Source organism: Anguilla anguilla, chromosome 1 (assembly GCF_013347855.1).
Source record: "Anguilla anguilla isolate fAngAng1 chromosome 1, fAngAng1.pri, whole genome shotgun sequence".
Lineage (NCBI taxonomy): Eukaryota > Metazoa > Chordata > Actinopteri > Anguilliformes > Anguillidae > Anguilla > Anguilla anguilla.
The window spans coordinates 19,267,396-19,289,357 of NC_049201.1; the positions used below are offsets into that span (position 1 = coordinate 19,267,396).

The following is a 21,962-nucleotide window of genomic DNA, read 5'->3' on the forward strand; positions in this document are numbered from 1 at the left end:
AGCCAACAGCGCCAGCGTTTGTTTGGTGAATAATAGATGGGGTATGTTTTACACGCCACCGCTCATTTTCTCCCAGCCGACACTAATGCGTCCGTCCAAAGATAACCAGCAATTTATGATTCCCTCATTTCACTTAATGGCTGCTTGGGATGAGAATGCAAGCCATATGTTGGGGAAGGCACCGCACATCGCCGGCCCCCTTTGTCATTAGCTGCAAAAAATAACCCCGGAGGACCAAAGGTAACGGTGAAGGCTTATCAGACGGATGTGCTGATCTTGCATTATGAAGCTGGAATCATGATTCAAAGGTGCATTAAATTTTAAGGGATTAGTGCATAAACATAAAGAATCCAGGGGAGTGTTGGTGTTCAAGTGAAGATGAAGATGGATGGAATCAGGCCTAGGGAGATTGCGGTTTTAATACACAGTGTTAGATCCCCGCAGCAAAAGTGTATAAACGTGGTTTGTACATTCTTGTGGAGATGTATAGATAAGTGCGTGGGAGTGGCATTACAAGCGAGAGTTTAAAGTTACAGCTGAGGTGAAATGTTGGAAGTGGCACACAACTCAATTCAGGCACAGACTTGCGGGCTCATTACAGAATGCATTATTACATAGCAAAGCACAAAGCCTGCCACCCGAGGACAAGCAGCATGGTACACACATACTAATTACTATATTCTGTATACACAGTGTTAACCCCTGCCTTGGGCAACCGACGCATTTGTCAGCTTGCGTGCCAAGTATTACTTGGGGTGAATAAATTAGGCTTTGTATTCTGTTTCTCTTTGTCTGAACAGAGAAGGTGCAACCGTTCCAAAAGAAGGTTCTTCTATTATTGTACTGAGTAAGCCATCTAATGAAATGTCTGTGGTTCATTCAGTGCCATTATCCAATCGCGTAGCTCCCTAACTACCCTCAATAGACGGTGCTTAACGCAGCTGAGTTCAGAAGCATTCAGAACAATGCCCAACTGTCTGCGAGCTGAAAAGCGCCACCGGGCAGCAGAAGGGAGAAATCGGCGTCCCTTTTCTGTCGCGGCAGAGATTTACAGACCAGGGCTTAACAGACGGGAGACGCCCGGTTCAGAAATAAAGCGGAGCACGGCGGAACCTGCCGCCGGCCAAATCCCGCGCGCGGAAGGTATGAGGGCCGACAAGTTTCCATCCCCGCGCGGTCGCCCTCTGTGGCAGGCGGGGGCTACGGAGTAAGCCCCGGCAGCGCGAGCGGAGGAGTTTACGGCCGCGGCTCGCCTGGCAACCCGGCCTCGGGATAAGAGGGCTTTGAGGGTTCAAAGAAGCTCTTCTGTCCGTGGCGCTGGCTTCGGCGCAGGAAGCGTCCTTGGCTCTGACTCGCGTCCCATCAGATAGGCCGGGATCACATGAAAGGCCCCTTTTAGCATTTCACCTACGGGGCCAGGATTGAGGAGGGCAACCCGATCGCCATCTCGAAACGAACGGACCTGACGAGAGCGGCTCAGCTCGAGCAAAGGAGACGTTCATGACCGCCTGTTCCTAAAATGTGAGCGCGGTGCAATTACAGTCACTTCTGATCCACATTTCACTCTGGCTTCTCAGTGAACGGCCAAGAGACGCAGTGCTTCCTGCCATGAACGACAGTGATGTCTTTCTTTTGGCGGCTATGCGCTAGCAGCCATGACCTTTAATATTAGTCAGGTACCTGCATGGAGAGGTCCAGAAGCTGCCCTTTCTTGGGAAAAAGCGTACAGCAATTTCCCAAACACTGTAGAATTTCCCCTTGGAAAGAAACAGCCCATTAAGCATACACTGTATTAACTGTGCAAAGAGTGAGACTCACCCACAAGAGAAAACATGTCTGAGATCATGCTGGCCTTAATCTTCAGATCCAGGGGTGCATCGCTGTTAACCACAAACCAAACAAACAAATTTTAAAAACACTTGAATAACGTCCAAAATTCATTCACATTGGTCTGCAATGGATTTGGAAGGACTGAGGGAACAAAGAAAGACCTGAGAACCATGACCGACAACTCAAAGTAGAAAACAATTCAAAGGTTGGAAACAATTCAAAAGTTGGAAACAATTTGAACTACAAACTTCACACATGTAATTTACAATAAACATCTAATTCTGAGTTGTAAGGAACAAAGCACTTTTAAAAAATAAAAAACTGGAATCCATCAAGAACACATTAACAGCATCATAAAACCGGCTTTGCACTGCCATGGACTAGGAAGTAAGTGATTGTATTTTATAAGCAAATGGTGGATTTTGTTTTCATATTTTAACACATTACAAATGTCTTATAAATTCACTTTTGAATATGTGCACTGGTCAACCATGGGGTTAAAGTAAACACAGCTGTCACATTTTATTTACAGAATTTACTGCACTGGAAAGAAATACAGGGTTGTTTTTCAAGCGGATAATAACTGACAGACTTTATTCCAACGGAGTACCATTTATTAACATTTTGTAAAAATAAAAAAAACTTCCCATTTCCTTGCATGCAATTAACAATTAACAGAGCTATATATAGGACTAACCAGAAGACGTTTTATAGATTTAAAGGCAGAGGCATGTTCCTAAAAACACAGCTGACTCATTCCTGCCCTTTTAGATTCACATAACAAAAACAATTTCTTTCTGAACAAAAATTGTTCAAAAGCATATGCCATTTTCCAGTATCCTGGCCATCTCTACATCCATGGATACAGCCACGAGGGACAGAGGCAGTGCATTATCAAGCTACAGTTAGACTGCAACAACACCTTATGATAGCAGCAGCTGACGCATTGGGAGTACCCAAAATTTCTTATTTGCCACGATATTCAATTATTTAATAATATTATATTATTCACTCAAAGTGTTGGCTAAATAAATAGCTGAGGTTGAAGACTTAAAGTTGAGGCTCTGATTTGTTATTATCAAGCCATTGTATTAACTAAAGCAGTAATGCTATATCGGATCGAATAGAGTACCCTCCACTCTACTGCCAGTGCCCAATAGCAACATGCCAGGTAGTGAATGAAAAACTATTCTGTTCTGATCTATCAGGGCAACTCGGCACCTCTGAAAAACTTTATCTTTTCTTTTACTTAAAGCTGCAGTAGGCAACTTTCTCAACGGTTGCAATGCTGTGAAAACATCCTGAAAATCATAACACCCATTGGCCTGCCCACAGAGAAAGAGACACACCCCCACACCCTGCTTCTCCACACAGCTCGCCATGAACACGCATCAGCATTTCTAGCTACGACTCCTCGGCAAGGAGGATTACAGGATGACAAACAGGCATAACGTTAGCTACACTAAAAATGTCGGCTCCAAAAATCCAGGTAAAACAATGGAATCTTTTTTGTTGTTGCAGAGCTAACCGATAACGCAATAAAACATTTTCCATTTAGTCACCGAGTTTGGTACCCAACAAAGTGATGGTGTTGCTATGTTCACTTGCTAGTCTAAAATAAGCCATGAACCTGATGGGTCATGATAGCCAACGTTAGCAAAATATTTTTTCCTTCAAAAAAAAATAGCTTGCATAACATGGCAGCATTTATCACGATTACACAAAACATGTTCATAACTAGGGCTCACTCACCACGCCAGAGAAGGAGAGAGGTTCACTTCCAGTAGCCAAGGCTTGAGGTTGGAATCGACGAGGACATCAAAGCCATAGAGTTCTGCCGAGAAACACAATGACACTGATGACTCACTCATACAAAACCCAGCCCTGCGCATATCAACAGGCGAGGAATGGTTTGGCCCGCAATGAGAGAAAGAAATATTTGCCTTCTGGCCAAGAATGACAGAGGAGGCATGTGCCGTTTGGCCAGGAAAGACAGAGAGATTTCTTACAGCGCTAATTGTGACGCTGGCTTGGATGCAGCCTTGTTCCAATTGCGCTGATGGCTGATGGAGAGGCATCAGAGAGCTCATAATTTTCAAGAGCTATATAAATCTCAGCGGGAAGAAAGACTCCTGGAGCCAAATCTTTCATCTCATGAACTGGTCGTTCACTGCGTGGTCAGTTTCTGCTACTGATTATCAACCTATTAAGTACTGAAACACCAAACACTAACAGCGGACAAGAATCCAACAAAGAAACTTGAAAATGGGCTGTATTACATTCGGTTACACATCAGCTCTATTGTAGTGATCAAACATCAAGGAACACGGTGCAAGGCATGCCTCATGTGGCATTTAAGGTGGATTTACCCTTTATTTTGCTTGATACATTATCGTACATCTCACAGATTTGTAAATATGTTACTGAGTAACATTCATCAAGCCATGGCAACACCTTGTGGGCACATTACTTTTGCTGTCACCCTCTATGCTGGTAAGTGTTTGCAAAAAACAACTTATCTTCCTTTTGCCTATACTTAAGTGGTTAAATGGCTTGAATAAATTCTCAAATGATAACTTACTGCGAAAAAGATCATGTTGAATGACCCTGGACCCTGAACCCTGAATGATGCTTTACGAAGCAAACTTCAAACGTATCCTGCACAATAGGCAGACTGTTTCTGGGACATTACATTGTGTGATTCTGCTACACATACAGCAACCAGAATGTAACATCTGAGAAAAGGACATTTATAAAAAAATACACATACACTATATAACCAAAAGTATCTGGACACCCCTTGTCTAGGGCTGTTTTTCATGGTTTGGGCTAGGCCCCTTAGTTCCAGTGAAGGCTCAAGACGGTTCTGTGCTTCCACCTTCGTGGCAACAGTTTGGGGAAGGTCCTTTCCTGTTTCAGCATGACAATGCCCCCAGGCACACAGCAAGGTGCATATAGAAATGTTTTTGATTAGTGTGGAAGAACTTAAATGGCCTGCACAGAGCCCTGACCTCAACCCCATCCAACACCTTTGGAAAGCCAACAGTGAGCCATTCAGTACCCGACCTCACTAATGCTCTTCAGTCTGAATGGAAGCAAATTCCTGCAGCTATGCTCCAAAATCAAGTATAAAGCCTTCTCAAAAGAGTGGAGGTTGTAATAGCAGCAAAGGGTGTACCAACTCCATATTAATGCCCATAATTTTAGATGTTTGATGTCAGGTGTCCACATACTTTTGGCCATGTAGTGCATGTACACTATTTGAAACTACATGATGTTACATTCCTTTTGGAAAGGGTTTTATACCATAAACAAAGCTACCAAAGATGCTCTGAGGGTGTAATCTTATTTAATCTGAAAAAACAATTATTTCAATAACCACCAGGTCACAGTATGCAATGCCCAAAATTTCCCAAGTTAAGCATTTAATACTTGCAGACTAACTGGCTGGACGTTTACAGCCAAGAAAAATTCCTGCTGGCGTTTCAGTTCAGTGTTCTTGCATCTAATCTCTCATCTTCATGACCGCCTGAATAACAGTAACTCACAAAGAGGGCCTTGCATGCTAACTCAGATTAGTCAAATCAGCCTCCAAGTGGGGTCATCACAGTGGCTGCCCATGCAAATACAGAAGGAGAGAAGTACGAGCCAATAGGGTCAGGGCAGTGCTCCTCTCCTTCACCCAGCCACGCTTGGAAACTTTCGGGAGGATTTTCCGAGCGAGAGGGACTTGGCGCCGGAGAGCCCCTGTGTATTCCGCCCCAAAGCCAGCTTGGCACAGGCCTCAACAATAAAGCCCTTTTACTGAAGCGTCTGGAGCTCCCTGTGTACAAACACCGCCACCCTTTCTCGCCCTCCCGGGCCGTTAAACGGGGCCCGTCGCCACCGAGGGGCTCGCCCCTCGCCCCCTCGCCGCCACTCCGGCGCGCACACCCAGGGAGGGTCCCGAAAAGCAGCGGCCCCCAGGGAAACCGCGGCCTTTTACAGGGACGGGGCGAAGCGCTAGCCGCAAAAAAGCCGAGGGGAAAATGCCGCCCGATGCCAATTCAAAACAAAACCCGGGATGGAAAAATCAATTAAGGGCCCGAGGTCGACATTTAGAACAGTCACGCTGTTCACTGCAAGGACAAATGTTCTAGATAACTTCTCTTTTTTTTTTATCCTGAAAACAACATTTGAGAAAATCACAGTGTGTGTCAGGACATCAAGTGCGATACCGAAAAATAACACCGGAATCAAAAGTTGATTCATTGGTTCTGTACGTTTGAATATATTTATATAACCATCATTCAAGTTGGCCCGTGCGTACAAAGAACCCCTCAGTCTAAAATGAAACGCCATTGCCAATGCTCACAAACACTCTCCGCTTGGGTCTTCTCCGTCACTTTGAGATCAGAGGCGGCCTGAAACCTCACCTCAGAAGGTAAAGACTCGCTCTCTCTCACAGTAAAGGGAAATCAAAGACCTTCTCTTCAGGTTGTTTTCATAAAGTATCCGGTTACTGCACAGAGAGCAGTTCTTACCAACTAAAAATCTAAAAACGTCAGCACTGCTTCGACTCCATAATTGCTTTCCTAACTTACGTTAAGAACAGACAATAAATGGGCAGAGTCTGAATTCTGTCTTAATCCGCTGTAATCCATTAATTGCTCGCGCTGCTACGTTCAGCGTAGTATTGCTGAGGTCATAGAGGTTCGTAAAAAATACACATGTACCGCATTAGCTGAACGTGTTCACGCTGCGTTTGGACGGCACGCAAAAGCCAGTTGATCGCTACATGGGTGAGGGTTTTTGACAACAGCAGCCAGAACGGTAGTCGATAGGCAGAAAGGAGAGGTTTTTCCCCTCCGTGTTCTCGCTTCTCGCACAGAAACCCGGTCAAACATAATAAATACGTAAAGCTCACGGAACGGTGGAATAAATTGGCCTCGGCCCGTAATGGCTCATCAGCGAGCCTGCAGCATTGGGACTGGGGGGGGGGGGGCACCTTAGCCACCCCTGGACAGCTAGGCTTCCATATGCTGAGCATTTTCCTCCAATTAGGAGCAGACGTGTCTCTTTCCCCCCGGGCCCGCCGGGACGCCTGCAGACACATTTGTTCTGCGGCTTAACGACTTAATGGGGAGCGCTGTTAATGCAGCCGCAAAATATTCACAACCGCCTTTAAGCGGGAGGAAAATAAACAGCTACGAAGAGGAGGGAAGAGGAGGAGAGAGGAGGAGGAGGGAGGAGTACGGGAGAGGGCGTCTCTCTCGGGTGGCACCAGCAGAGGAGAGACGAAGGGTCGCGATCCAAACCCTCCCAGTTACAAAAAGCGGTTTCCCGGCACGGCGGCGCTACCCAGTCGAGCCCAAACACAGGCTGGGAAGTCTTCCTAGCGCGTTTGGGCTGTTTGTTTGTCGGTTGCTAGAAAACGTCCCCCTGGAGAGATAAAGAGTTACTGCCTTTAAACAGGGCGTCGTTTTCAAATAAACCGCCCTTCGCATGACACGACACTGGATTAATGTCACCACTTGCTTTTCTCAGACTTGCCAGCTAAAGAGAGGAGACGGACGTTTAATGTTGGTGAGGACTCTACACAAACAAATATTCAAAAAACAAAAATGTCACAATCGCTTGGGATAACCAGTAAACACATAAACAAATTCATGAGACATAAACATTTTTTTAAAATTTACAAAACTGGCCCAATTTGTGAACAATAAATCAAATTCTGCCTGACCAAGGCTTGGGCTCAGTCAATAAACAATTTTAAGAAAAAGGATTTCTTATATTTGGGATATAGCAAAGAAAGTTTGACTTCATGGCTAACTCTGTACACAGAATAACAAAGATCTGTTTGAAAAATGCCGCTGACTCTTAAGCTACCAGAAAAAAAAAAAAGAAATGCCAGACGATGTACGGCATAATTCATTAACCGTTTTCTGGAATGTATCGTGTGTAATAAAGCAGGCATTTGGCTTGGATGATCAGATCCTAGCAATAACATCTCTTAATCAGCGATCCCTCAATAAAGGAGGCGTCCATTAATCACGTCGCAAAGCCCTAAGAGTCAACATGGGTGGCATTCTCTCCCTTCCCCCGAACACACAAACACACGGTGATTTCTCCCCGAGAAACTTTCAAACAACCCGACAGCGCCGCTTCGGCCTCGTCCCGCATCAGAGCCGAGCGGGAGCGATGAAGCGGCGGTCCGCTCTTCGTCGGAAGCGCGGGTCACCCAGGGGCGCGCCGCGGCGCGAAACGAACCTTTCCGGAAACAGCGAACAGCGGGCTCTGGCGCGAGCGGCACAGGAACATTAAAATAACAATGCGCCCCGCGGCCTTGAGCCGCCTTCGCGCGGCGCGGACGAAACCGCGCGCGGGCTCCGAACAATGAGCGCCGTTCCGCAGGAGCCCGCGCCGGTCCTCCCGCTCGCACTTATCGCGCCGTATCGCCGCCTACATCTGTTTTTCCTTTTACTGGTGCAGAGCGACGGAGACCGGGACCATTTCAGAAGATGAATTAACATTGTATTTAATTTCTCGTTTGTACAGAGAAGGGGAGGGGAGGGGAGGGGAGGGGAGGGGGCGGGGGGGGTTAGGGGTTGGGAGAGTCAGGGTGGGTAAAGAGAAATAAAGGCAGGGAGGGGGAGAGAGGGCATTAAAGGGAGCTGACAGGAGCTCAGAGAGGGCCTAGTGCTGTGGGTGACTACATGTGAGAGCCAGGATAGCGCTCGCTGCTCGCTGCCAGAGCTCCCTGGTCCGGAGCCAGCTCTCGCTGAAATCACGTTTTACAGTTAGCTCCCAAATGCCTCCGGACACCAGCCATTCAGGAGCGGGCACGGCCCTGGGGCACCACGTTTGCAAAAAGGGGGGCTCGAGAAGGAAGGATGGGGAGCGTGGATTTCACCCGGGCGTCCGTCTTCATACGCCGTTCTTCCGAAGGGTCATTCTATCCGTATGACACAACGGACAAACCGCTGGTCCAGCTGGCACAGCGCGGCTAACGGTGGCAACGCTGAAAGACTATAAAGCAGCCGTACACAAAAAAAGATTCACAGAGGGAAAAACACCCGAGTGGCACCACTGTGGAAAAAGCGCTGCTTTTACAGTAAAACTAAACTGAAGAACGCAGTTTTATTAAATCTCACTCACGTTACATACGGGAGGATTTTATGAATAAAAAAATATTTTCCTTCTACTTAAACCAGTGTGTCCCCAAACAATGGTGATTCCAGTCTTTTTAGATTCTGAATTTTACCCAGGGGGAAAGGCAGAGATGAGCAGTGTAAACACTGCCAGTTCGTGAACTTCTCCATGTTACGGCCTGGATGAGAGGATACGTACAGCCTTGTGTGGTTGAAAGTCACAGATGGGGACTGTGCACACAAACGGGGAACAGTCGCACACAAGATAAACTGTGGCTGAACCTCAGCTAAATTACCCCCGCCCTGCTTGACCGAGGCGACGTGTTTTCTTTGGACCGGTAGCCTAAGCTGCTGAGTGTCTTTACATCTGGCTGCTGCTCTCTTTCTCTCTCTGCAGCTGTGTGTGTGTGTGTGTGTGTGTGTGCGTGGACGTGTGCGTGTGCACAGGGCTCTGTATACACACACCACACCCCCCCACACACACACACACACACACACACACACACACACAAACACACAGCTGCAGAGTAAACACCTGCCCTTCACTGCTCTGCACTGCACTGCACTGCATCCCATTGGCTGGCAGTGCCGTCCATCTCCGGCGCTGTTTGAACAGGCAACGTAAACACGGACCCACGCAACGGCATGCCAGCTTCGACAGCATAATCTGCCCGGCGCCTCGCTCGCTCTCGCCCCGGGCTACCTCTGCCTAGCAACCATTCATGTCCACCTGACTGGACAGAGGGCGACCAGGCCAGCGGGAAAGGACAGGCGCTGCCAGAATGTTCCGCTGGGACACCTGAGCTCACCGTGGGGGTGCTTTTCTTTCTCCCGCCCTGCGATGGCCTCGTTCTCACGGCGAGGCTTTTAACAGGCACGCCTCACCGCCCCCCCCCCCCCCACTCTTTCAAGCACCGGTGCGTGTGACAATCAACGCCCCATTCACCCCACGCTCCCCCACGCAGAAGGCCCAACACTACCATGACGTCCGTTAGCGCACTGATGTACTGCCAACAGGCAAATATTGTGCGAGGGCTGGATGGCGGCGTCTTTTCCCCCTTACGAGGAACGTCCTCTTTGACATTCCGCCCGGTGGGCCGCTCGGGGGTTTGAACCTCCGAGTCGGAGCCGCATTGCGCTCTCGCGCAGGAGATCCTCAGACAGCCTGGCGAATTCTGCCACACATCCCCTGCAGGCTAAACAATCACCGCTCAACTCACAGGCCTTTTACAACCGAAGGAGCCCGCAGAATCGTGGGGTCTTCTTCTCCAGAGGCACTCTGGGGGGTTGAGTTTGGCAGGCCTCTTGCACACAGACCCAGCTTCTCAGAAGTAAGAGTCATTAGTGCCAACACTAACTGCAGTAATGGCTCCCAATCAGCTGTTCCCCTCTTTTGCTCTGACTCAGGGTGAAAACCAAACCAAAAAAAATAAAAAATACTCACTAAACGCGGAGCGAAAACCAGCTCAAAACTACAACCTCTTTGCCGGAGCCAACAGGAAGGCATTTGAGTTCAGAGGCTTTTGTTTCGGAGGCATTCAGGAAGCAGGTTGGGGCATAAAGGCAGCGAATTCAGCATTCAGGGAAGCAGCGACCGCGATAAGAAAACAAAGGGGGCAGGAGGCCATGGCGGAATGTGTACGGGGAGCCCGGCGGCGCTCTTACCGAAGCAGTTGGTTCTGTGGGGCACAAACATCTTGCAGGCCGTGGCAATCTGCAGCTCGGCGCTCAGAACGGCCTTGATAACCAGGTCCTCCACCTGGCCCATCAGCACTGGGGAAGGCAGAGAGCGGGGTCCAATTCACAATGGGGACCTTCAAGCATGTTGAACACGGTCCCCTCCACAATGTAGAAGGGCCTGCCTAACTGTTCACTGTAAGCCTTTCTAGGAGGTTTACCCACTATATTACCAGGGGTGGACAACCCTGAACTCGGAGAGCTGCAGGGTCTGCTGGTTTTCTGTGTTACTCAGGACTTGATCAATTACAATAAAATACAATTACTTAACACTATTTCCTATTTAAACCACATGGCTCAATGACTTGGTTAGAAGTCACTGGGAGGTCATTTCAAGCATGCTACTGATAATCCCAAAGTTTACAAATATTGATGCCCCCCATATTAGCTACTGGATTCACTGTTCACATAGATAATGAATTTACAGAACTCTTCTTCTGGATGCACAGTACATTGTACTGAAAGCTACAAAATATAATCTCTAGGTTTCACTTATCGTTAACTTACCTCACTTGGTATCTTAGGCCTAAACTGTCTCGCTCATTTTGTGGTGAAAACAAAAACCAGCACACTTTGTGGTGCTCCAGGATTAGGGCTGGCCACCCCTGTTTTACACAAATATAGCGAGTTCCACAATGCCCTCCACAGTTATGGGGTCTTCAGACAGAATCTGGCTGTACTGCCATTTTTGGGAAATAAAAAAAATCAAAAGCAAGGCCACCTGCAGATAGGTGGCTTCTCCGGGTGAAATCCAGTGGACAGATTGAGGGTGGGCATAAAATTGGAAGTCGATTCATGAAGCACAACCCAGTGCAACTTCTAAACTAAAACAAGCCTAAATCTAGTCAAGCCTCACATTGGTAACTACAGGCCAACAGCAGCAAAAAGAAAAAAACAGCCATTTGGTTCCTCAACCCTAGAGAAGAGGTTTTTCATTCAACGTAACTGAAATAACACTGGTTTACTTATTGTTTAAAAACAGATCTTGAGAAGTAATTTACAGTACGTGTGAAAGTGTGGAATAAAAGTCATAAATCAAAATGCCTCATATACTGTGTATGTGAAAGTGCTTCTGTGAAGTGTATCTCTAAGAATGTAAAGTGGAATAACCTGTGAGCTTCTCTGCTGTGTGCAGAAGACGTACAGAAGTATGAGTTCACTGACAAAACACAGGTTAACGCAGCCTGCTAAACCGACTACAACCTTCTCTGTGGCCTTGTACATTTAAAAACTTGGTGTCAGAACATTCTAGAACTCATGTTTCCAGTCAATTATCCGATTGGTCGCCTACAGAATCCAGCCGCAAATGTTCAAATGTGCTTAACTCAGGCAGGCGGTGGAAAAACCCTGCTGACGCCCAAAAGCAGATGGCTTTTCATTCCCCTCCAAAGCAAGGTCACTGCCACTAATGTGAACAGAAGCTCTGCCGCTGATTACCCCGAAAGAGCAGCACGGCCCGATTCTACCTGAAGGTATTTTAAGGACCATCTCCACCAGAGGAACTGGCTTATCCAGGCAGGAAGTGCCATAGTGCATCCACTGTCAGGACCATCTTTGAGACCACCAATCAAAGAACAAACCAACACAGACACTTTTCTGGCTCGAATCTTAACGTGTATTCTCTTTGGAGAGGCCAACGGTGGCCTACTCACTACTCACATCAGAAGTGGATTTCTTTGTTGCCAATACGGCACTTTGAAAGTTTAGCCTAACTCGCACTCTGTGCCAATGTACATAATGACTCTAGCCTGTATGAAAAAGATGAGACCCAACACTGGCCCGAAATGCACTTCTCATGCAACCTCTAAAACTACGTTTCTGAGCCATGTAAGGAGACGAGAGAAAAAGGAGCTTGCTCACATGCTGTGTCCTTCCCTTCCTGCTTCAAGTACCTCAGTATGGCACTCATGCTCCATTTGTTCCCATAGTCCTCCACTTCGGGGTCATCACAGCTGAAAATGAACACAAGATGTAAGACCTGTCTGTCAAACTGCCCCACCCCGTTTTTTTTTTTTTGTTTTTTTTGCACAACCGACAAGCAGACGGCTGTCCTGGCACATCAACACATGGTACTGTTCCAAGAAAAAATATTTTGTTACCACTCAGAATGCAGATGAAATGCAATTTATGTACATTTAGGTAGCGGGCATGTTTCAGCCACTCCGTCATTCTACCTTCAAGCTGCTGCCAACATATTCCAGCATCACTGTCAATGTAAATGAAAATAACCACAGCACCCATGCCAGGATTGCCATTTTCATAATCATGAGATCGTGAAAGCAGCACATTTCATATAAGACAAGGCTGACAAACACAAGAGTAGCAATGCAATGAATACAGTGACACATTTACATGCTTAAATACTTGAAAAGCAAATTTACATAATCACACTTGAAATATAAGCAGCAACCCACACGCACGCATGCACATTACTAATACTATAGAACCAAACATCTTAATACACATCTGTTTGGAATCATTTAAACATTCTAGATTTGCAATTGTATCCTGTAATTCCTGAAATAAAATTTGACAACTTTTGAACATGAAAATTACTACTACGCAGAAATAAATGTTCATCACATTGATGGCAATGTGGAAAATAAATACGAGTTTAGCTGAGGACAGGAATAGCTGGCAAAGCCCCACACCGCAAGCAGTACAAGAGTTCTGGTGAAAGGAGCTTACATGATCCATAAACATGCAGACCCTGAAAATAATTTATATCTGAATGACAAGTTTCTCCAATGACTAAAACCAAAAACAACAATGTTGCAGCTAATGAGCAGTGCTTCACTGAAGTACTTCAGAGTCATCATTCTAGGGGAGCACTTTCAATGTCAAGAGTCTGACAACTTGTCAGTACCTTACATTTAAACACGATAAATAACCTCACTGACAAAGCTCTAAACCATTAAACTCTGAACACTGGGCAAGGGTTGCCAGGTTACCTGACGTAGTCTCTGCTCTTTTTGTTGACGCTGTAGTTGGTCAAATGCATAAACTGGTTCTTGATGTTTTTTGCAGCACGGTCATACTTCACAGTCGCAAACCTAGGGACGAGAATTACCTCACATTATGTTCACTCTTTAATGTGAGGCTCCCCACCAAATAAATTAAGCATGGATCTGCTATTGGATTCCTGACATAACATATAGGAAGTACTATAACTCTGGTCTTAAGAGCACAGAGCTCTTAAAAGACCAGTCTTCACCATTTCAGGTTTTGGAAAGCCAAAAACAGTTATTTCATGGAATCTACACAGAATTTTAACATAAAAATATCTAACTGCAAAATAAGCCCAAATAAATGCACAGAAGCATGGCACTACGAAACACCATCCCCTGGTCATTTTCTTATAGTTCTGCAACAAGGTGCTATGTAGATTATATTCCCATGACTTACAGTTCCCTCCATCATGATAATGTTTCTTGTTTTGGCACTGTACTCCACAATTTTAGATTAGTAATCAAACTATTCACAATCACTCAATTAGTAAACAAACAATTTGCATGTGATTGCAGATAGCTTTTATTAGAGCATATTTTTAAGCACTTTGGTTTCACCATGTAGAAATTACAGCACTTTTTATACATAGTCCCCCATTTCAGAGCACCATAATGATTGAGGAAAATGGCTTTACTGGTGTTTCTGATTAGTCAGGTGTGTTCAGCTCGTCCGAGGCGCAGGAATAAGAGCTTTCAGTATCTAGTCTTGATTTTTGGCTTCGGATTGTCTCTGGAGTCAATCAAATAATCGAAACCGGCCCAACAGGCCAAGGAAGACGTCTGCAGTTGATAACCAGACAATTCCCATCATACTGAAAAAAAAACCTCAACCACCGGACCAACAGATCAGAAAGTCTTCAGGAGACAGGCAGGTTACACTGCTAAGAAATGCCTAAAAGAGCCTGCAGAACAGGCTTGGTTTCATCAGTCCACAAGAAAATGTCATCCAAACAGATGAGACCAAGATTCACTTGTATTAGTGTGATGGCAAAAGCAAAGCATTGAGGCCAAAGAGAACTGCCCAAGGTCCAATGTAGCCCCCTCATTTGTGAAACATGGTGGCAGGGCTGGTAATGTTTGGGGCATGTATAGCTGCCACAGGTAATGCTGGCTCACTTGATTCATTGATGATGTAAGTACTGATAGCAGTAGAATAATTAATTCTGAAGGGAATAGAAACACCTTATCAGCTCAAGTTCAACCACATGGCTCCAAATTCATTGGATGGTGCTTCATCCTACAGCAAGACAATCCCAAACGTAATGGTAAGGCAACACACTTTTTTTTTCAAAGCCAAAAACTAGAAATTTATCAAATGGCCAAGTCACCAAATCTGAATCAAATTGTACATGAGTTTTCATATGCTGAAAAGACTTTCATTTACAGTAATATTAATACATCCTATGTTACACCACCTTGAAATGGGGGGACTATGTATAAAAAAGTGCTGTAATTTCTACATGGTGAAACCAAAGTCTATAAAAATACCCATAAATAAAAGCTGGAAAGGTGCAATTGTTTGATTACAAATCTAAAATTGTGAAGCAGAGCCAAATCAAGGAAAAAAAAGTCTTTGTCCCAAACATTATGGAGCTTACTGTATATGTACATATATGTGTGTATATACAGTATATGCATTATTGTGTGTGTGTGTGTGTGTGTGTGTGTGTGTCTATCAAGCATTCACAGATGAGGTCTTTTCAGTGTTCTTCTGGAGTTTTGCAGCTGCGAAAGAAAAAAGCCCTTGGTTGGAACCAAAGTGAAAGAAAGGGAAAAAACTAGGGGAGCATTATTCAAATAGGCCAGACCCCTCAAATAGCTCCAAATGAACTCTGACAGCATTAAAGGAGCTCTTTTGTGGGCCGGGGAAAAGGCCAGGACACCGAAATCTTCCCCCCACTGCGTGTTTCAGAGGAGTGGACACCGCATGTGAAATTATGAGAATTCCTTGGCATGCAGCAAGTACCTGAATACCTTCAAACCCGCAGGAATGTCAAAGATAAAAGCAGGGAAACGGAATTCGTCCAGGACTTATTACTAGCAGTTACCACTTGTGAAGGGCAACATAAAAACAGACGAAAGGTTAAAAATACACTTCTACTCAGAAGAGTTTCAGCCAAGGGGCTGTGTTAGGGCTTCTGTTTATGCGCTTTTTTGGCTCATGAACCAAACCTCAGGTAAAAACCTTTTGATCAAAAGGCTTCTCATTCAAACTGGCCAGATCAACTGTTTTGAGCCAGTATGCAGCAGTCACAACAATACAACAGCAGTGAGATCAGAACAAGGAAACAATTGCACTCTGCGTTCAATTCAATGTTGTTGATCAATTCAGTAAACCAAAAGAAGATAATATCCACTCTGCTTACCCATAATAAAAAGGAACTGTCTATGACTGCAGTCAAGTTACCTTGTCTGATAGTTAGTCACAAAAGTTTCTGCTGCCATCTAGTGTCTAATGCTTGCAAATTTACCAACAATGAAAGTTTCCCACATCTATTTTATGGCCATTGAAGAGGAAGGGGGTAAGTCAAGCTAAATCCAACAAGTGCTTCTCTAAAACAGAATCCAACAGAAGGACAGGTTTTCCTGAAACATAAGCAAATTCATCAATTAAGTCAAATTGTGAATAGGCCGCTCTCTCCTCCGATTTTCTTCAGTTGTTTCCATCTGGTTCCACAGCCATAATTATCAAATTTATTTCCTTCCTCGTGAATCTGGTGAACACCCTGGGGCTGAACATGTCCAATTCTCACCCTAATTTGGAATGTCCTACATGTAGAAAACCGTGCATTTAGTTTTGTGTACTGGGCTTCAGGACATAGCCTATGAAATACAACGCAGACACATGAATAGTTCGATTTCCCTATGTTGATGTGTTGGGTGGATTGAGTTGAACATCCATAACCTGTACATCCCAGAGATATTTTTGAATAGGTGCTAATATTAAGGAAATACAATATAGGGAAAAAAAAAAGATATATTGCACATAATGTAATGTGAACTCCCACACACGATTGTTTTTGTTTCAACTCAGTAGAACATTGTAGCAGTTGTGATCTTGGCTCAATGTCACAATCATATTGTTTAAACCAGGTTGACCGAACTGAAAACAAATTTTGGTTGAAAATAGGTTGCTATAATTCAATTAAGGTGTATGAAAATGTGCTTAATTTCTTGCAGGTTTGGCTTGCCGTTTGCTGTCAGTAAACTCCATTCATTTTTACATGAATGGTTTCAGGTTTTCACACAATCAACAAATGGGACACAACTGATTTCACCTGTCGGTTGCAATTGAAACAAATAAAAATGGAATTGCTTTCAATTGGAATTATTTGCAATATAGTACAAACAGCACAGTAAATAAAAGCATAAGCTGATTTAACTGATTGAAATTCCTGGGATTGTGAATATGGGACATGTATTTTTTAGGGCATACAGAGCTATTTCTGGTACAATGTGGCTTTAAGAGGGTAAATCGTCCTTCATTAGATGTAAAAAGTCTCATTAAGAACAATTAGCAGTTCATTACAATACAGAGCTTGTTACTATGGTTGGAACAAATACCAGCATACACAGTGGGTCATCAAGACCAGGGTTGTGAAACACTGCCTTAACCGAATGAGCCACCCAGCAACCCCCTAATTATCAAAGCCAAGAGGCTTTACTCCGCTCTGATATAAGATGATGATAATGCAATAAGGGGGGAGTATTTCCTGGCCGTATGAATCGTAGGAAAGCCAGGCTCAAGGGGCAAAAAAGATTTAAGTAAAATGTGATATGTATAGCTTTGTTCAGTCTGGTCTGGACATTATGTATGTAAAACACTGAATATACCAGTGGAATTTGCATGGATGTGAGCTCACCTGGCCAGTCCCTCTTCATAAAGGTAGATAATTAATGGTTCATAGGAGGTGACCAACACATATAACCGTACATCAAACTTGAAATCTGGAAGACAACCACAAACATAATTTGGAAACCACAAACAAAAAACTACATCTCAAAATGGATCACATTTTCACCATAGGTTATAATGTCATCAACAGCATGAAGAAATTAGGTTTTTTTTGGTTTATGAGTCTTTGTAGAGATATGATTACTTAAGCAACTTGTCATCACATCACAATGTTGTTGAACAGTAGTACGCAATCAGTACCAACCGACATAGTCAGACCAATGCAAGATTGCAGTACACAACCTGAAAAAATGGCACAACACTAGTAAATTGGTACGATGGCACATGATATGGGCATGGAGGATATTTCTTAGTTTTGACTGTGACCATATTTACCATCAATCAGTAATGGGTTGCTGATGTAGCGTGAGACCAAGATGTTTTCATCCAATGGGATCTGGTTTGGCTGAACACAAAAAAACACACACACAATATTGAGGGACACAACAGACAAAACGAGTTGGCCGTGTCAAAGTGAAGCACATACTGTATAAGACCTACTCTTTGGAAGACGATCACCTAATGAGAAATCCAGGGACCAGTCATGCATGCATAAATGCAAGCGTGCGTGCGCGCGCACACGCGCACACACACACACACACACACACAAACACACACACATACACAGCCATTAAGGGCAACACAGCTTTGTCTTTAGGCGTTCCACATTGTGCCAAATTTACAAATCGACATCAAAACCCCCGATTCATCCTGCTCAGTCAATCAGCGGTCTGTTTACAGACGGGAGCTCCAGAAAAATCCATTAGCAGAGACACTGGGCAGAAACCTCAGCAGCTACTGTGGCCTGGCCAGAGTTCACTCAAAACACCCTCCTTCCAAATAACACTCCAGCAGCCCATTTCATTAAAATACTTTTCAAAAAAATAACATTTAGAAAATATTAAACGGCTCTCCCAGGCGAGCACCTTTAAGTATGTCATTTACTCTCGCAGCAGGAGCACGGCTACAGCACGTTCCTACGGTTTTTACAAGCACGCCTCCGCTTCGCGCTCGCACGCTCTCGCCGGTAACCTGATCGGGCGGGAAGACGGGGACCTGGAGCGGATTTGTGACTCGACGGTTTACTAAATACCGCACTCGGGAAGGGCAGGTTACCGTGACCTGGAACGCTGGGACTGGCGTTGAGAAGCGTTATGAGAAAACAGCCGCACGCTCGCCGCGGTGCCCCCTTCCCCGCCGCGGTTCACTTACGCTGCTGACCAGGTAGATCCCTCGGCCTCTGGAGGACGCCACGGGCTTTATTATCCACGGGCCCCTGTCCTTCGAGAAGTAGCCTGGGTTTGCAAGCAAGGCGTGGGGGAGGGGGGTTAAAAACTTCAGAAGAAATGGTTTCAGAAGCCACCGTTTGCAGCCTATTGTGTTTCTGTTCGGTGCGACCAATCATTTTTTTTACATTGTTGTTTTAAATGTATGTATTGTTTTAAAAGCCCCCACCCCCCCCATCCCCCGCCCCGGGGAGGCTGAGGACGGAGCACTTACTGCAGAATTCCTGGAACTCGGAGGGGAGCACAAAGGTTTGGGGGACAATGTGGAAGTTCTTAAAGCCGTGCATCTGCTGCATCCTCTGGATGTTTTTATACAGCCGGTCTTTGCGGGTCAGTTCATATGATCTGGAACAAAAGCAGAGCGCATGCTGTGAGGTCACGGTTACAGTAACACAGAAGGGCAGGGAGCACTGCTAGAGCTAGATTCAAATCAGCCTCAGCATGCAAGGCACTCTGATACATTTCATGTTTTACAAGCATCACAAGTTCACAAAATCACTGTACAGACCTGATGAAGCCACGCCCAGGGACCAATAATGCAATCCAAGGGAATGGGCATCACTTTTATAAATTAACTTAAATATATTACCGTCAGCTAAATATTATCTTTACTCTCTGTTATTTTTCTCAGCAGTCACTCATGTCTATTTACATGACTAGATACAGTGCTTTGCCGCCTGGGGTTTGAACCTGAAGCCTTATGGGCACAAGCCCAGCACCTTAATCGCATTGCCACACCGATGCCTTCATTTGCCTCTGAAACCCCACCCCTTTGGTCCGAAGGATGCATTATGGTCAAGAGCAAAGTGTTAAGTTTGGATACACCGACGCACCTGGGGAAATGGTTGACCTTCTGAAAGTCTTGCAGGTTCCGCAGGAGGTAAGGTTTGAGGTGGGACCCTGTCCACATTAGGTTAAAGTCATTGCTGTTTGGGTGGACCTGAAAGCAGACACAGCCCTGTTGGCAGCTGACGCAGAGTGGAAAACCATATTCACATGCGCTGTACAAATTTCCCCACCGCCCCCCCCCCCCCATCCAAAGGGAGGCGGTTACTGCGTAACGATGTGCAGCAGCAAACAAAGAATGCTAACATCACGCCCACAAAATGCAGCCAAGCTATATTCACATCTCGCCGGTGTGTTTAGCGGACTCCAATGAGTGCTGGACTGTGCACGCGGACATCCATCATCCTGAACAGCTTGGCTGGGAGACATGAAACTGCTACTCAAATCAGATACCCCTGCTGTTTATTTGGAGGAATATAGGCGCTCTCATACTGTTTCGACAGCTATTTTTAATACAGTCATATTACTTTAATGTTTTGTTTTTAATTCCCGCCCCGCTGTGCCCTTTTGTGAAGAGGCAGATTTGGCAACCGCCCCCTCCTATGAGAAAACCAGATGTTCGCAATAGAGAGTGATTAAACTTTGGCTTCGGAAACGCTGTGGCAGACATCAGCGTGCCTTTGATGACGATTTCAGAAGAAGTCGAGAAGCACTGAAATTGAATAAAAGGGAATTAACAGTAAGCGTTGTTTGAAGCCTGTCCCTCAACCCAAGGGTCTATTTTTTTCCACAACCCCTGTCTTCAATACAGTGCCTCATCTCTGGCCCACAAGGCAGAAGGAATGGAGACAGACAAAGGCTGAACTCATTATAGTCAAACTGCTGTCGTTACAGAGAGCATTAATTACACACAAACGTCATAAGCACCAACTATGAGAAACATCATCTCCTTTGAGGAGCGTCTGTCCGTAAGCAGACGATCTTAGCGCTGGTGTGGCAGGCGTAGGCGATCGACCGTCTACCTCGTGGAATCCGTGGTTGGTCAGCATACCGCGCACCAGCCGGCTCTCAGTTCGGACAATCTTGTAGGCCAGGTTATACCGCTCTGCAAAAATGAAGACATAATGGACTTCCACGTACCACAAACACCAGTGAGTCTGCTGTAGTCTGCTTTACATTGCTTGCATGTTCAAGTCATATACGGCAGCTGCCATTACCCCCAACGGAGCGGATGTTCCCATCTTTGGAGACTATGGCTTCGGCATGGAAAACCAGGACTGGCATCTTCCGGCTGATGCCACACCAGACGATGCATGGGTGGTCCCTGTGTCAAGAAGGAACTGGAATTTACAATGAAACCAAACTGGACTTCCTCATCACCTCTAGTCCCTGAACGGACTGTCAGACACCAAAGACAGCAATGCAAGGCCGGTAAACCCCAAAGGCTACGGGCCAACTCCATTTTAACCACATTAATTAAAAGACTCATTAAGACCTGAAATTTCAATTATATTCGCAAATTCACAATTCTATTCAAATGTGAGCTGCCATTAATTAACTCAGTTATAGTTCGTACTCTAGAACTACAGTCTCCAATTGTGCAAATAAATGCCCTCAGGAATTCCCAAAGTCCTAAAATAAAACAGTTAACACAGGTTCATTTTCATCTTAGGAGAGAATCATAGATGCGCTAAGAACAGGTTACCTCATGGTGCCAGAAATCAGAAGAAACATTACCTCCAGAAATTGTTGAGTGCCTGTTCTAGGTTCAGTTGCTGTGGTATTTATCTAAAAACAAACTTGTCAGATAGGACCTCACAGCCAACAATAGCTGATGCATCAAGACTAAGAGGACGGAGATACAGTGACACAATGAGAGGTCAGAGAGCAATCAGCCTTGACTGTTACTGATTAGATGAGAAAATCACTGAGCCATGAAGGCATATTAAGTATACCTGCAGTAATAGAGACCTCACACAAACTCCGCAAACTCAAGCAATTCCAAAGTGGCAAGAAGGAACAGAAGTGCCTTCTGCAGTCGTCACATTCTAAAATAGAATATTATCCATAGAATAAAATTAATGAAAATCAAAAAATGCAAGTCTATTCAAAGACTATTATATACAAATGTGTGTTTAAAAAAATGTGTGTGTGTGTGTATATGTGTGCGAGAGAGAGAGAGAGTGTGTGTGTGTGTGTGTGTGTGTACATAGTCAGGTCCAGAATTATT

General features: G+C 45.1%; 1 protein-coding gene across 2 annotated transcripts in view; it reads right to left on the reverse strand.

Annotated features, from left to right (window-relative positions):
- ttll5 (tubulin tyrosine ligase-like family, member 5) overlaps nt 1-21,962 on the reverse strand; it is an 85,913-nt gene that overhangs the window by 59,788 nt on the left and 4,163 nt on the right. For both annotated transcript variants that reach the window (XM_035415453.1, XM_035415447.1), the window contains exons 3-14: nt 20,950-21,056; nt 20,755-20,837; nt 19,780-19,886; nt 19,161-19,291; nt 18,873-18,955; nt 17,997-18,066; nt 17,569-17,653; nt 13,649-13,750; nt 12,558-12,649; nt 10,626-10,733; nt 3,583-3,664; nt 1,819-1,880 (exon numbers count right to left, since the gene is read on the reverse strand). In XM_035415453.1, the coding sequence (XP_035271344.1) occupies nt 1,819-1,880; nt 3,583-3,664; nt 10,626-10,733; nt 12,558-12,649; nt 13,649-13,750; nt 17,569-17,653; nt 17,997-18,066; nt 18,873-18,955; nt 19,161-19,291; nt 19,780-19,886; nt 20,755-20,837; nt 20,950-21,056 (1,112 nt within the window). The remainder of the gene's footprint in view (nt 1-1,818; nt 1,881-3,582; nt 3,665-10,625; nt 10,734-12,557; nt 12,650-13,648; nt 13,751-17,568; nt 17,654-17,996; nt 18,067-18,872; nt 18,956-19,160; nt 19,292-19,779; nt 19,887-20,754; nt 20,838-20,949; nt 21,057-21,962) is intronic.